At 42.9% G+C, this 13119-nt stretch overlaps 1 protein-coding gene across 2 annotated transcripts in view; it reads left to right on the forward strand.

The window, feature by feature from the left end:
- DNAH5 (dynein axonemal heavy chain 5) overlaps positions 1–13119 on the forward strand; it is a gene marked incomplete at both ends in the record, with an annotated part of 215917 nt that overhangs the window by 7241 nt on the left and 195557 nt on the right. For both annotated transcript variants that reach the window (XM_080804575.1, XM_080804576.1), the window contains 4 exons: positions 3492–3626; positions 6423–6507; positions 9548–9708; positions 10857–11078. In XM_080804575.1, coding sequence (XP_080660701.1) covers positions 3492–3626; positions 6423–6507; positions 9548–9708; positions 10857–11078 — 603 coding nt within the window. The remainder of the gene's footprint in view (positions 1–3491; positions 3627–6422; positions 6508–9547; positions 9709–10856; positions 11079–13119) is intronic.

Here is a 13119-nt window from a genome sequence, read left to right on the forward strand (position 1 = left end):
CATGTTGAAACATGGCGGCCGACAGGATAGTCACCTCCAGATAGCCAATCACCTGACTGCCGGTTGCTGCCATACCCTAGTAGCCAGAGAGCTGCAGGCTCAAGTGTATGGGCTGGCAGTGCTCCCATCTGGCCACTCAATACTCGTTCGATGTTACTGACTTCTTGTGGTAGGAAAACCCCAATTCCCTCATTGTACCAGGATACCTTAGGATACGGCAATGAGAGTTGAGATCAACAGACATGTGGTCTTTCCTCTCCATGGCTCCGGGGGCTTGCTTTCATGTTACTTGTCTTTAGAGAGACAACAGTCATTTTATGCAAGAACATACTTGTTGCTTAACATGCTTTTTAGTGTAGCTCTGAGAAATTTACTTTAAGAACACATTGATAATTTTCTTTGTACACATGACACTTCTCTGGAATTTTTCTTCCTGTGGGATACTTAAGTAAAAATAGAATAATTAGCGTTTTGTTTTAGGGAGCAATCTCTCCTTTCCGCCACTAGAATATATATACTTTTTTTTCCTTTGGAGTCTTATAAAACCAGGTCATAGAGAATGTGTTGTCATGGTAGAGTCTTATTTCAGTTTCTCTATTCTTCGGAAGCCTTCAGTTACTTCACATCCAGACTCTTCTAGTTCTCCAGTTCTTTTCTTTCTTTGTCGCTACCCAGCATTGGCCATCTTGTTTTGATGCCTGATTCCCAGCTCCCCTGGTTGCCCACCATGTTCTCAAGCCGCTGAAGCCATTTAGTACAAACCCTGAGAGTTCACTTTGAAAAGCATTTTATTTCTCCCTGCCAAGATGGAAGAAAACAGTTGAAACAACAGGACATCGTCCTTGTTTTAGCCACATTTGAAAAGAGATTTAGAATTCTTTCTGTTTGATATTTATGGAATGTGTACTTTGTGTCAGGACCTGTGTTGGTTCCTTTAGGGAGAAATAGCAAGAAAATAGGTTTATTGTTTATTATTTTTTAAACTTAATCCCTCCCCCCTCCCCAGTTCTTCTTTGGAGCAGTCCCTTCAGGTTCTGAAAGGCAAATGTTAATTGCGTGGGTCCAGGGATGGCCTTTCAATGCCTCTGAAATCCCCAACTTTTTCTCATCACTGTTTTTTAAATTCCTTTTTGTGTGTTAAAAATTTCTTTCTTTTTTTTTTTTTTATTTTAAGAAAGAGAGAGAGAAAGAGAGAGAGAGTGTACATGCAAATTGGGGAGGAGGGGCAGAGACAGAAGGGGAGAAAGAGAATCTTTTTTTTTTTTTTTTTAAGATTTTATTTATTTAGGTGTGCCTGGGTGGCTCACTGGGCTAAGCCTCTGCCTTTGGCTCAGGTCACAATCTCAGGGTCTTGCAATCAAGCCCCGAATCAGGCTCTCTGCTCAGCAGGGAGCCTGCTTCCCCCACCCCCCTCTGCCTGCCTCTCTGCCTACTTGTGATCTCTCTCTCTCTCTTTATCTCTCTGTCAAATAAATAAATAAAAAAAATCTTTAAATATTCTATTTATTTATCTGACAGAGAGAGAGCTTGGGGGTGGGGGGGAGGATCAGAGGGAGAAGCTTGCTTCCTGCCGAGCAGGGAGCCGGATGCGGGACTCAATCCTGGGACTCCAGGATCATTACTGAAGCCGAAGGCAGTTGCTCAACCAACTGAGCCACCCAGGCACCCAGAGGAAGAGAATCTTTTTTTTTTTTTTTAAATAAATTTTTTTATTTTAATAAACATATAATGTATTTTTATCCCCAGGGGTACAGGTCTGTGAATCGTCAGGTTTACACATTTCACAGCACTCATCATAGCCCATACCCTCCCCAATGTCCATTTCCCCACCACCCTCTCCCGTCCCCCCTCCCCCCCGCAACCCTCAGTCTGTTTCTTGAGATTGAGTCTTTTATGGTTTGTCTCCCTCCCAATCCCATCTTTTCATTTTTTCTTTGAGGAAGAGAATCTTAAGCAGGCTCCATATCAGTGCAGAGCCTGATGGGGGGATCCATCTCATGAACCTGAGATCATGACCTGAATTCTTTCTTGACTGTAAATTCCTCTCTATCTACTAGTGCCACACCTCTTTCCTTTATTGTCAAGCTTCTGGAAAGAATAGTTTATATTCAGTATCTTTGTACTTCTCTTTTCTCAATTATCTTTTCTCAAGCCTACATCCATTTGCTTTCTGTCCAATCAGTGAAATTATTCTACAAGGATTACTCTGTTATGCTACTTCTGCATAACAAACCACACCAGAACATAATGGCTCACAGTAGCAACCACAATCTATTATTATCTCTCTTGAGTATGTGGGTGATTGGGCTCAACTGGGTGGTGGTTCTGCTTCACATGGTGTTGGGCTGGGTTGCAGTCATTTGCAGACTTGACTAGGTTGGAATGTCTAAGATAGCTTATTCACCCCAGAACCAAGAAAGTTGGTTCTGGGGTGTTGGCTAGGTTGGCTGGGGCTGTTGGCCAGAACACCTTGGTTTTTTCTTCCCTGTGGTCTCCCCATGTGACTTGGACTTCTCACAGCATGGTAGCTGGGTTCCCAGGGGGGAATTCCCAAGCACAAAGGCAGAAACTGAAGATCTAAGGATCAGCCTAGACAGGTGTGTAGTCTGCACTTTATTTATTTATTTATTTATTTATTTATTTTTGGTGAAAACTGATCATAGGGCAGCCAAATTCAAGAGGAGGGGAGGTTCATGTCATGGTCATATTGCCAAAGAGCTGTGGGATGCTGCAGCTACAAACACAGTTAGTTACTAAGGATGTCCTAACTGGTGTATCCATATTGTTGAATATTTTGCAGCTATCACACAGATAGGAATAACCTATATTCAAGTAGAAAAAGGTCTGTGGTGTATTATTAAAAGAAAATACACGACAAATTTTAATAGTGGACTATAGAGATGTGTGTATACATCTGCATATGTGAGTATGAGCATGGTGCAAATGGAAGGATATGCTTCAAACTGCCCACATTGGTTCTATTGAATATGCCTTAATATTATAATGACTAATCAGTTTAAAGATAAGCAGTGGTACTCAGAAATCGATTTCAAGACCAGATAAAATCTGTAGACAAACAATAAAGGTAGGAGGTAATGTAGGAGAATATTACTTTAAAGGCTTAGGGAGTGTTTATAAAAAATAGGGATCCCTTTTTGTATGTCTGTTGAATGTTTATATATGCATGGAAATAAATCTGTAAAGATTTAGAACAAAATAATTGGCACAATAATTTCTGGATGACAGATGATTTTTTTTCCTTTTAGCTTCTCTGTATTATACAATTTTAAAGACAATGAGCACATTTTATTTTCATGATAGAATAACAGTATTTCTGAAAATGGAAGATAGTACAGAAAAACTGGTACCATTCAGGGGTCTGTTATCCAAATACTTAAGACTTGAAAAAGCAATAGTGACATGAAATTATCATAAAATGAATCCATTGAGAACAGCAGTTGTCATGTAACATTTTTGGTCCTTTCTTACAGCAAAGACTGAGGGAAGAGAAGGAAGCCAGACGGGCACGTTTGGATGGTAGGCACGCCTACTTATTTGCAATTGTAGCTTCCTGCATAGACCTGGACAAAACTGAAGTGGAAGATGCCATTCTTGAGGGGAATCAGGTGAGATGCATTTGAGTTCTCACTGACTTAATTATGGAGGGCACAGAGAGTCTATGGACTCAGTCCTATGGCATGATCTGTGCTGGGCTGTGGGGGGGGGTGTCTGTTCTAAATGGGCAGGACTCCATTCTGATGGTAACAGGTGATGGCAGATTGACTTTATTGAAGTCCCATGGTTCTGACAGCAATTCTGCATATTTCTGAATCCAGTGAAGCTGGGTTCAAGTGCCATCTTGGAACCTGAATTTGGAGAATAGAATCTTCTCTCCGCTTCTGATTCATCATGTTTTGCATTTATCCTGTTCTAACCTGGGTGGTTGAATTGTGCCATAGTTCCTTGGCTTTGACTTTGGTTTGGCAGCTGACTCCGGTTTCTTTTGTTCCTGAACTTAACTTCCATTTTCTACCATGATTTCTTTCCAAAATCTGGGGTATAATTTGATTTTGGAGAGGGAAGATCAAAATATGGGAGGATATAATTTCCTGAGCACCAAGGAAGGCATATCAGGAGCCCTGTAATAGTTGCTGAATGTTTTTATTGTTGTTTTTGTTTGTTTGTTTTTTAGGCACAAAAATAGAGAGGGTGAGTCCTTTCTGTTGATAGAGATGTCACAGTATTGATAATGTTATTTTGGTGGTACGCTTTTAAATGTTTAACAACCAGCTTTGAGCAAGAGGGTAGAGGGAAGCACCATTTTGAGTGTTTGCTGATTTCTGTGGTGTTAATACTTCCACCATGGCTGATTCCAGACTATCAACACGATGTTACTAAAGGCCTAGTTGGAAAGAGCTGTGATCAGTTGGCTGTCAGGACGAGTATGAGCTGGCCCCAGCACTCCGCTGGCTGTGTTCCTTCCTGCCATGTCACTTTGGTGGGGTCACTAGGAGTCAGTGGAACAGTTAGGGGTGGTGAGCACTAAACAGCCCCCCAAAATGGAGGCATAAAAGGAGACAGAGTCTACCTAATTCAATCTTGAAGAGATTGTTCCATGGGTGCAACGCTTAACTCTGCCCCACTCCCCAATTCAGACATCTGGATTTGGGATTATGCAACTGGAATGAATGAGTAGAAGTTCTGAACTGTAAGAAGCCCAGTTTAAGCTGCTGTGTCATATTTAGGACCAGGAAGGTCAAAACCTGGGGACTGAAATAAAACATCCCGGCTTGGGCTCACAAGCAACGTAGAGGGGCAGAAGTTTCAATTGGAAGTACCTCCTTCACATTCTTGGCTTGGAAGTTCATCTCAATGAGGACCTCCGACTTGGCCCCAAAGCATCCTCTATCAAGGAAGTCTAATGAAGGAAACAGGGCAGCTTGCTCTTCCTTATTTATTATAGTTTTGTCTATAATATGGTAGAAATCGAAGGGGGCTTATTTATTTCCACAGTAAAATTTTCAGGCTAGAGTTTTTCATTTGGAAACATTTTATTTTAAATTGTGATAATGCCATAGGATATAGAATTTACCATCTTAAACTTTTTTTTTTTTTTAAGTAGGCTCCACACCCTTTAACACTGAGATTAAGACCTGAGCTGAAATCAAGAGTCAGATGCTTAACCGACTGAGTCACCCAGGTGCCCCATTAATCATTTCTAAGTACACAGTTCAGTAGGGTGAAGTATGTTCACATCGTTGGGTAACGAATCTTCAGAACTCTTTGTCTTGTGAAATTGAAACTCGATATCATCAAAAAACCCATTTCCCTAGCCCCTGAATACCACTATTCTATTTTCTGTCTCTATGAATTTGACTACTTTAGATACCTCCTATAAGTATAATCATACAGTATTTGTCTTTTTGTGACTGGCTTGTTTTATTTAGCAAAATGTCCTCAAGGTTCATCTGTGTTGTAGCATGGGTCAGAATTTCCTTCATTTTTAAAGGCTGAATAATATTCCATCATTGAATATGCCACATTTTGCTTATCCATTCATCTGTTAATGAACAAGTTGGTCGCTTTTGCCTGCTGTGGATAATGCTGGGGTCAGCAAGGTAAACAAATATCTCTGCAAGACCCTGTTTTCAGTCCTTTTGGGTGTATACCCAAGAGTGGAGTTTCTGGATCATAGAGTAAGTCCATTAATATTTTGAGAAATCACCATACTGTTTTCTATAGTGACTGTACCATTTTTACAGTCTCACCAAAAGTGTACAAGGGTTCCAATTTCTCCACATCCTTGACAACATTTATTTTCTAGGTTTTTTTTTTTTTCTAACAGTAGCCATCCTAATGGACATGTAGATTTTTATCCTTTTTCATCTAATATGAATTTAAAACTGTGCCATTGGTAGTAGGCCATCTGGCAGACTTCTAGTTGTACGGCGAAGCTCACGGAAAGTTCCGGACTGCTCTTGGATGGCGTGTAATCATGTGTGTTCTTCTGGCATTTATCAGTGATTACTACAATTTAATATTAATTGTCTCTAGTGCATTATACTGGGTTTTAAAAGGTGTTCTCTCTTTCTGATCTGCAATTGAGTGAAAACAAAGCACCTCTATATCTGCTTTCAACAGCTTAGCACTTTCAGAAATTAGCAAAACTGGAGAGACAGTCTCTTTTCAAATGTGTATATGTAGCAAATATTTTCATGATTAATTGAATTCCTTCATTGAATTACATTTTTACTATGGTGAGGCACTTACTCTCTTTATTTTTATGTTGCAAAAAATATGCCTTCTCTATGGCTTGCATTAGATGTAGTTTTATCTGAGAAAGGAGGATGACAGCCACTGCTGATTCAAGTGTGGTTTCTAATTCAGCACCAAGTTGCGACCTTGCCTTTTCTTTTTCGCAGATTGAAAGAATCGATCAGCTTTTCACTGCTGGAGGTCTTCGTCACCTCATATTTTATTATCAGGACGTGGATGTGGCAGAAACAGGTATCCAGACTTGGTGTTATGTTACCCACAAATGTGTTGCTAGGTTCATCCAAGGATGGCATGAAGCCGAAGGCCACCCTTGGAGGTGACATTTCCACCTTGACCCATGGGACGAATGGGCCACCTACACTTCCACCTACATTTCCACCTTGGCCCATGGGACAAATGGGCCTCTGTGAGGTGAGGCCCGGGTTCCATTTTCCCTTGAAGGAGAAGGGACAGAGAATGATAGGTATGTAGCCTGGTTGTTCTAACTTTATTTGAGATATTTGGTTTCCCGTTTCAGGTTGTGCTGATGACTGAGGAATAACGAAGTACTTTACATTTTGAGGCTTCTTTTCTGTCCATGCTAGTCCTTCTATGCAGTTATGTTCTAGAACTTTTTATGGGCATCTGCTTCTTTTCTATATAGACACCATTTATTTTTAACATAAGAATTGTTGCCAATGAGCATAATGAGTTTTCTGGTTAAATACCACATTATGTTTATTTTCTACTGTCGATGATTCAAACGAGTAATATGGAATGACAAGTTTAGTTATTTTCACTTAAGAAAAATTTGCAAATCTTTGTGTGGATTCAACTGGCATAACCCATTCCACTTTTATGTGAATTCATATAATTTTAAAGCCAAACTAGGGACATAAACAAAAATATTATTATATTAAAGTATTATATTCATCCTTTTATGACCTTTTTGAAGAAAGGGAAAGTAGTTATTGCTGTTGGCATATAGTAAGGTTAATGCTTTTTTGTTTAAAAACTGAGAAAATTATGAATATATACTCAAAGTGATTGGCATTTTTCTAGAATTATTCATCTGAAATTTTGTGGTCAGAAAGTTTATGGCACTTTGAGTGAAAAGTCGAAATACGGACGTTTCGAATTCTATCCCAGATTGCAAAACATAAAGTCAAATGAAATGTTGAGTTTGTCCGTGAAATGTGTGGTGGGTGAAGTAGGCCTTTGTGATTATGCTGAGTGAAGTAAGTCAAGCAGAGAGAGTCAATTATCATATGGTTTCACTTATTTGTGGAGCATAACAAATAACATGGAGGACATGGGGAGATGGAGAGGAGAAGGGAGTTGAGGGAAATTGGAAGGGGAGGTGAACCATGAGAGACTATGGACTCTGAAAAACAACCTGAGGGTTTTGAAGGGGCGGGGGATGGGAGGTTGGGGGAGCCAGGTGTGGGTATTAAGGAGGGCACGTATTGCATGGAGCACCGGGTGTGGTGCAAAAACAATGAATTCTGTTACGCTGAAAAGAAATTAAAAAAAAAAAAAGAGAGAAAAAAAAAAGTAGGCCTTTGTGTATAAATATGACATTGAACAAGAAGGGTTCATAGGATGTAGACACGATGCAAGCTTATTTTCGTTTCCCACTCTCCCTCTAAATGTTTTTGGTGGGACTGTCTTTAATCTTTTGACCTTGGGTTAGAATTCAGACCATTCCATGACTTTCCTGGATATTCTTGGGTACGAAAAATTCCTATTGTTGCTTCCTGTTGTAAGTACTATCTCAATTCGGAAACTAAAAAAAAAATCCAGTTGATCAAAATTAATTGGTCTAAAGTTCAGTCTTCTTCACTCCTGGTCCTCTCCCTTCCTTCCACCCCGGCAGGGATCTGAGAAGGTCAGTATTTGCTGCAGGAGAGAAGCATTTGGTCCTCTTCTGCTTCTTCAGCTTATCCTTCTGGAAACTCCTGTCCACACTGTGTAAACCGCAGTTGCTGACTGTGTCGAGCTTGAAGTAGGGCAGGGACAAGAGCGGACAGGTGGCAGGAGAGCTTTGACTTGACTGACATTGTCACTGTCACAGTTGGCCGAACTTGATTCTCTGGATCTTTGCTCTTGTGGGCAGTAGGTGGATTCTCCAGAGATGGTCACTTGTGGCTGTGCATCCCATGGTGATATCCTCTGGTTATCTTTATTGGACATGTTCACCGTCAAAGCCTCAGTCCAAGTCCCCAGCCCAGTGCTGTTGGGGGAGAGCCTAGGAAAGGGTTCCTCTAAGAGGTTCTAATCTGAGGGTTTTAGGATTCAACTTCCAGTCCATGTCCTTCCCCAGATCTCTCCCTTTGGCACTGTCCTCCTCCTGCCCCAGTAATCTTGCTTGAGCTATTGCATCAGATGAAGAGCTAAAACTTTTGTGGGCAGATAAGAGCACAGCGGACTAGCTCTGCATACTTAAATGGTCCACTCAATGAGCTGCGTGCTTAGATGACCAAAAATGAATTTTAAAATAACAATAATGAAAATACTTAGTGAGCAACGATTTTTATGTCCTTTTCTAAGGTCTTCACACGTATTAACTCCTTTAATCCAGATGCTGGGATCTAGTATTAGTATTTGAATTTTTCAGATGAGAAAACTGAGGCACAGAAAGATTAAGTAACTTGCCCAAGGTCACATGGCTGGGAACTGCAGCCCAAGACTCAAACCTTGGGAGTCTGGCTCCATTCATCACGACGTTCTCCTGGGTTAACAGTGTCCTGACTCTAGCGCCATACTGACGGGGCAGCAGGGGTCTGGAGTTTTACAGTCAGAGCTGGTTTCTGATCTTGGCTCTGCCACCTGTTGGCTGGGACTCAGAGCAGGTCACAGCTGCCTTTAGGGTTGTACTGACTTCAGTAACGTCGTCAGGGTACCAAGTAGGGGAACTGACACACAGCACGTGCAGTAGATGCTGTCCCCTCCCTTACCCCTTCTCAATGGCTCTACTGTGTGACCTGTTGTGGGTGGAAATGACTTTTGTAGCTTTGGCAAGAATCTACTACGGACCAAATTCTCACTTCTGGACCTCTCATTCCTGTTTTTTGCTAGAGCAATAATTTTGAAATAAACCTGTGATCTGGAATCACTTAGCTCCTTTTAGATCCCTTCAGGCCTTCGGCTAGAGATTGTCCAAGCAGTGGACCTTCCAGGGCACATGGATGAGTCAGCATGACAACATTTTCATGAGGAGGCTTCATTCTAAGAGGCAGGCATGTGGACTATAGATAGTATTGGTGAAACTAAAATTCTTCTGCCCTTGTAGGACAGCTTGGCGCTCCAGGGGGAGTAAATCCTCTTTCTGAGAAGATTAAAAAACCCAAGGTGTTTGTGACCGAGGGAAAAGATGTTGCTCTTACCGGAGTATGTGTGTTCTTCATCAGGACTGACCCTTCCAGAGCCATCACCCCTGAGAACATCCATCAGGTAAGGGCAAGAGCAGTCCTTTACCCCAAATAGCCAAAACTCACATAAATTCTGCAAAAAAAAAAAAAAAATCCCTCCCTAGAGAGTTAACCACTGTGTTCATCAGCTATCTAAAACTACTTTCAAAGAAGTCTTTCTAAAAGCCTTCACAGCAAACAAGAGGATGTTTCCTTTAAATCTGTTGAGTCAGAGGACTTCATGTTATTATCAAAAATGGATATAATATTATATGTATGCCTGTGCATGCATGTGTGTATGTGTGAGTAAAACAGGGGAGTCTTGCCTTTTAAACATAATTTCCCATACATTACTTACTTAATGGCAAATTTCACACATTTAAAATAAGATTTACAATGATGGATATATAATTTTATTTTTTGTGCGAAGTAAAGTGTAAATCTCCTCTGCCCACATTGGGTGCATTACCAGTTTGGAGCAAATGAGCTGGTAACATCTCGGGTTCTGTTTAGTTTGTGATTTTATTTTGAGGATTGCAATTTAGAATCGTATAAAGCTTACATCTTAACCACGGTATCAGAAAAGTAATTTCCTGGACTTAGAGACTGAATCTACACACAATTCAAGGCCAGTCCGTGTAGAAGACAGAATGTTGACCTCCAGCTGGCAGCAACCTGCCCAGAAACCAAACCCCTTCTCTAGGAAACAGCCCGGGTAGCCGGCCTGCAGTGTGAGACTTGCAGGAGGCCAGCGGGAAGGCAAGCGATAGTCGCGCTAACGATGGGCCAGCACGGTCAGGACCTGGTTCATGACTGCCAGCCTCCTTCCCTAGGTCCGTATTCCCAGCATACTTCCCTGGGGCCATCCAGAGATGCGCCCCTCACCCATCCCACAGGATGGCCCGCTTCTCGGAGCTGCCTCCAGCTCCCCCACAGCTGAAGCTGTCCCTTTCCACCACCAGGAGGCTTTCCCGCTCCCCTGCCTGCCTCTGAGCGTCTGCGGACGGACATGCCCGAGATGGTCACCAACTCTTGCTGTGACCGGCTCAGAGCTTTTGCTCTTCTCTTCCGGTCCATCTTCATTTACTTCTGCAGAGAGGGGATGAATGAACAGCATTCAGAAACGACTCAGGAGCCCTGCTGCCGTTGCAGGTGATTGTGACAGCAGAGGGTCTCCTAACTGTTTTGCAGGAGGTGAGCTTTAATATGCTGGACACCGCGGATGGGGGCCTGCTTAACAGCATGAGGCGTTTGCTGTCCGAGATCTTCATTCCCGCTCTCAGGGCCACGAGCCAGAGCTGGGGCGAGCTCGAGGGTCTTCAGGAAGTAGCCAGCATCCGGCAGGAGTTCTTGAGCTCTCTGGAAGGCTTTGTGAGCGTCCTGTCAGGCGCCCAGGAGAGCTTGAAGGAGAAGGTGAGAGGGAATAAGTTATTCCTTCAAAAGTTATCAGATGGTGAAGAAATCAGCATGTAAGTATGTAATGCATCCCTTAGGTAGTCTTAATTCCGTTGCCCAGCAAATCTGGAAAAACATTTTGTGGGCGTTTTTATTGCCCCTTCAAGAGGTGGTGGTGACTCGATTTAAGGGATTAATGCATTAGGGGGTCCCTTAGAAGGGTTGGCCATGATGGAGGGTTTTATTCAGTAATATCAAACATTTGACTACAAAGAGGAGCATATGAAATGCTTGTGGCATCGCTCTGCATCCTAGAAGGAAAGGAATTTGGAACCAGGGTGTGTGGCATGTGTCTGTGTGTGTCCATGTGTATGCACGTGTGTGTGGGGTGAGTGGTGGATGGTGGGTTGGGATGGAGGAAATCCCGAAGATGAGACAGAAAGGAGAGAGGAGTTGACACAACTGGAGGGAGCGGATTGGGTCCTGTGGTTCAACCTGTGACCAAAAGGGCCTTTAAGAATAAGTTTGGCAAAGGTCAGGTTTAGCTTCCATAAAATTTGTGTGATCTAAGGTAAGCCTGTGTTACCGGTTCCTTGGGGAAGAAGGTGTTAGATGCAAAACCATGGCGACAACAGCCCAGATCAGGCATGTATGGGAGACAGAGAAATGCAGCCTATGATACCAATGACAATGTATTTTTTTAAAGTTTTTTTTTTTTTTTTTTTTTTTTTTTTTTTTTTTTTTTTTTTTGAGAGAGAGAGAACGAGCAAGGGGAGGGGCAGAGGGAGAAGCAGACTCCTTGCTGAGCAGTTTGTCCAACGTGGGGTTCATTCTAGAACCCTGAGGTCATGACCTGAGCCAAAGGCAGATGCTTAACTGGCTGAGCCACCCAGGCGGCCCCACCAATGTATTACTCACTTTTCTCCAGAGAATACTGAGAGTTTTGGACTTAGTGAAATAGTGGGTAAGGGAGGCATTGGGCTTTCCGAAGGATGTGGAATGCGGAAGGGGAGTTACTTTCATCCAGACAGGAGTGGGATGATTCCTTGTAATACCCGAGTTCTGTCTGCAGTGAATGCTGATGCAGGCCACAGTGAGATGCAAGTTGAAGCGAGTTAAATTGCTATTCTACCTAAAAAAGCAGTGCTTTCATAGGGTTCCACCTCCTCCTGTAGAGATCTTCGAAAGGGTGGGTGGATCGCCACCTAGTGGGGAGATTGTGCCACTTCATGAAGTATGGAGCCCGCCCCTAGGAAACCAAGGATCACTCCTGGAGATGCTGCACGTGGCAGGTGCTGAGCGGGAGAGGTCAGGGATGGAGGCGTGCTGGGGAGGTTCTTCCAGACTGGGGGCAGTGTGAGCACAAGCCCAGGGGAGTGGGGGCAGGTGCCTGCCCTGGTGGGTTTTCAGAACTCTGCTGGAGTGAAGCCAAGTGAAAAACACAGAGTGGGGAGGCTAGGTTCTGGGAGAACAGAGTGGTGTCTCTGAGCCCCACGTAGATGGGACAGACATAGAGCTTCTGAGCATGGGAGCCAGGGCTGGAGGCCATCAGATAAGGTTAGAGCTGGCAGGGCTGTAGTAGGAAGCAAGTGAAGGAAATGGGAAAACTCTGGTTCTGCCTTGGTTACCAACAAGCCCTTAGGGCCTAGGCTTTGTCATGTGGCTCCTTGGCCATATTGGCATTTGAGGGTGACAAACAACCACATGCCTTCCTGCTGGTTCTGAACCAGTTGAGAGAAATGTACTTGTTCTGTGGTTGGTAAAAGCCAATTGGGCCTGACACCTGTATTTAGGCATTTCCAGTGGCAGGTGCACCTTTGCCAGAAGGAAATGCCCTTCTCAAATACTGATGTCCATTTATGTGTGCTGGAAAATGCACCAGGTTTCTTTGTGAAGTCAAAACCTAACACACCTCCTTCCCTAACCTCACCCTCCTCCCTCCCGTGAAACGAACCCATGTACTTGCCATTGAACTTGCTAACTATAAGGATGTTAATGGGTAAGGACACGAGAGTCTTTTCATCTGGTTAGTGTCAAAAAAGAATGTAATGGATTAGAA

This window comes from Martes martes (genome assembly GCF_963455335.1).
Source record: "Martes martes genome assembly, chromosome: 5".
In the NCBI taxonomy this organism is placed as follows: domain Eukaryota; kingdom Metazoa; phylum Chordata; class Mammalia; order Carnivora; family Mustelidae; genus Martes; species Martes martes.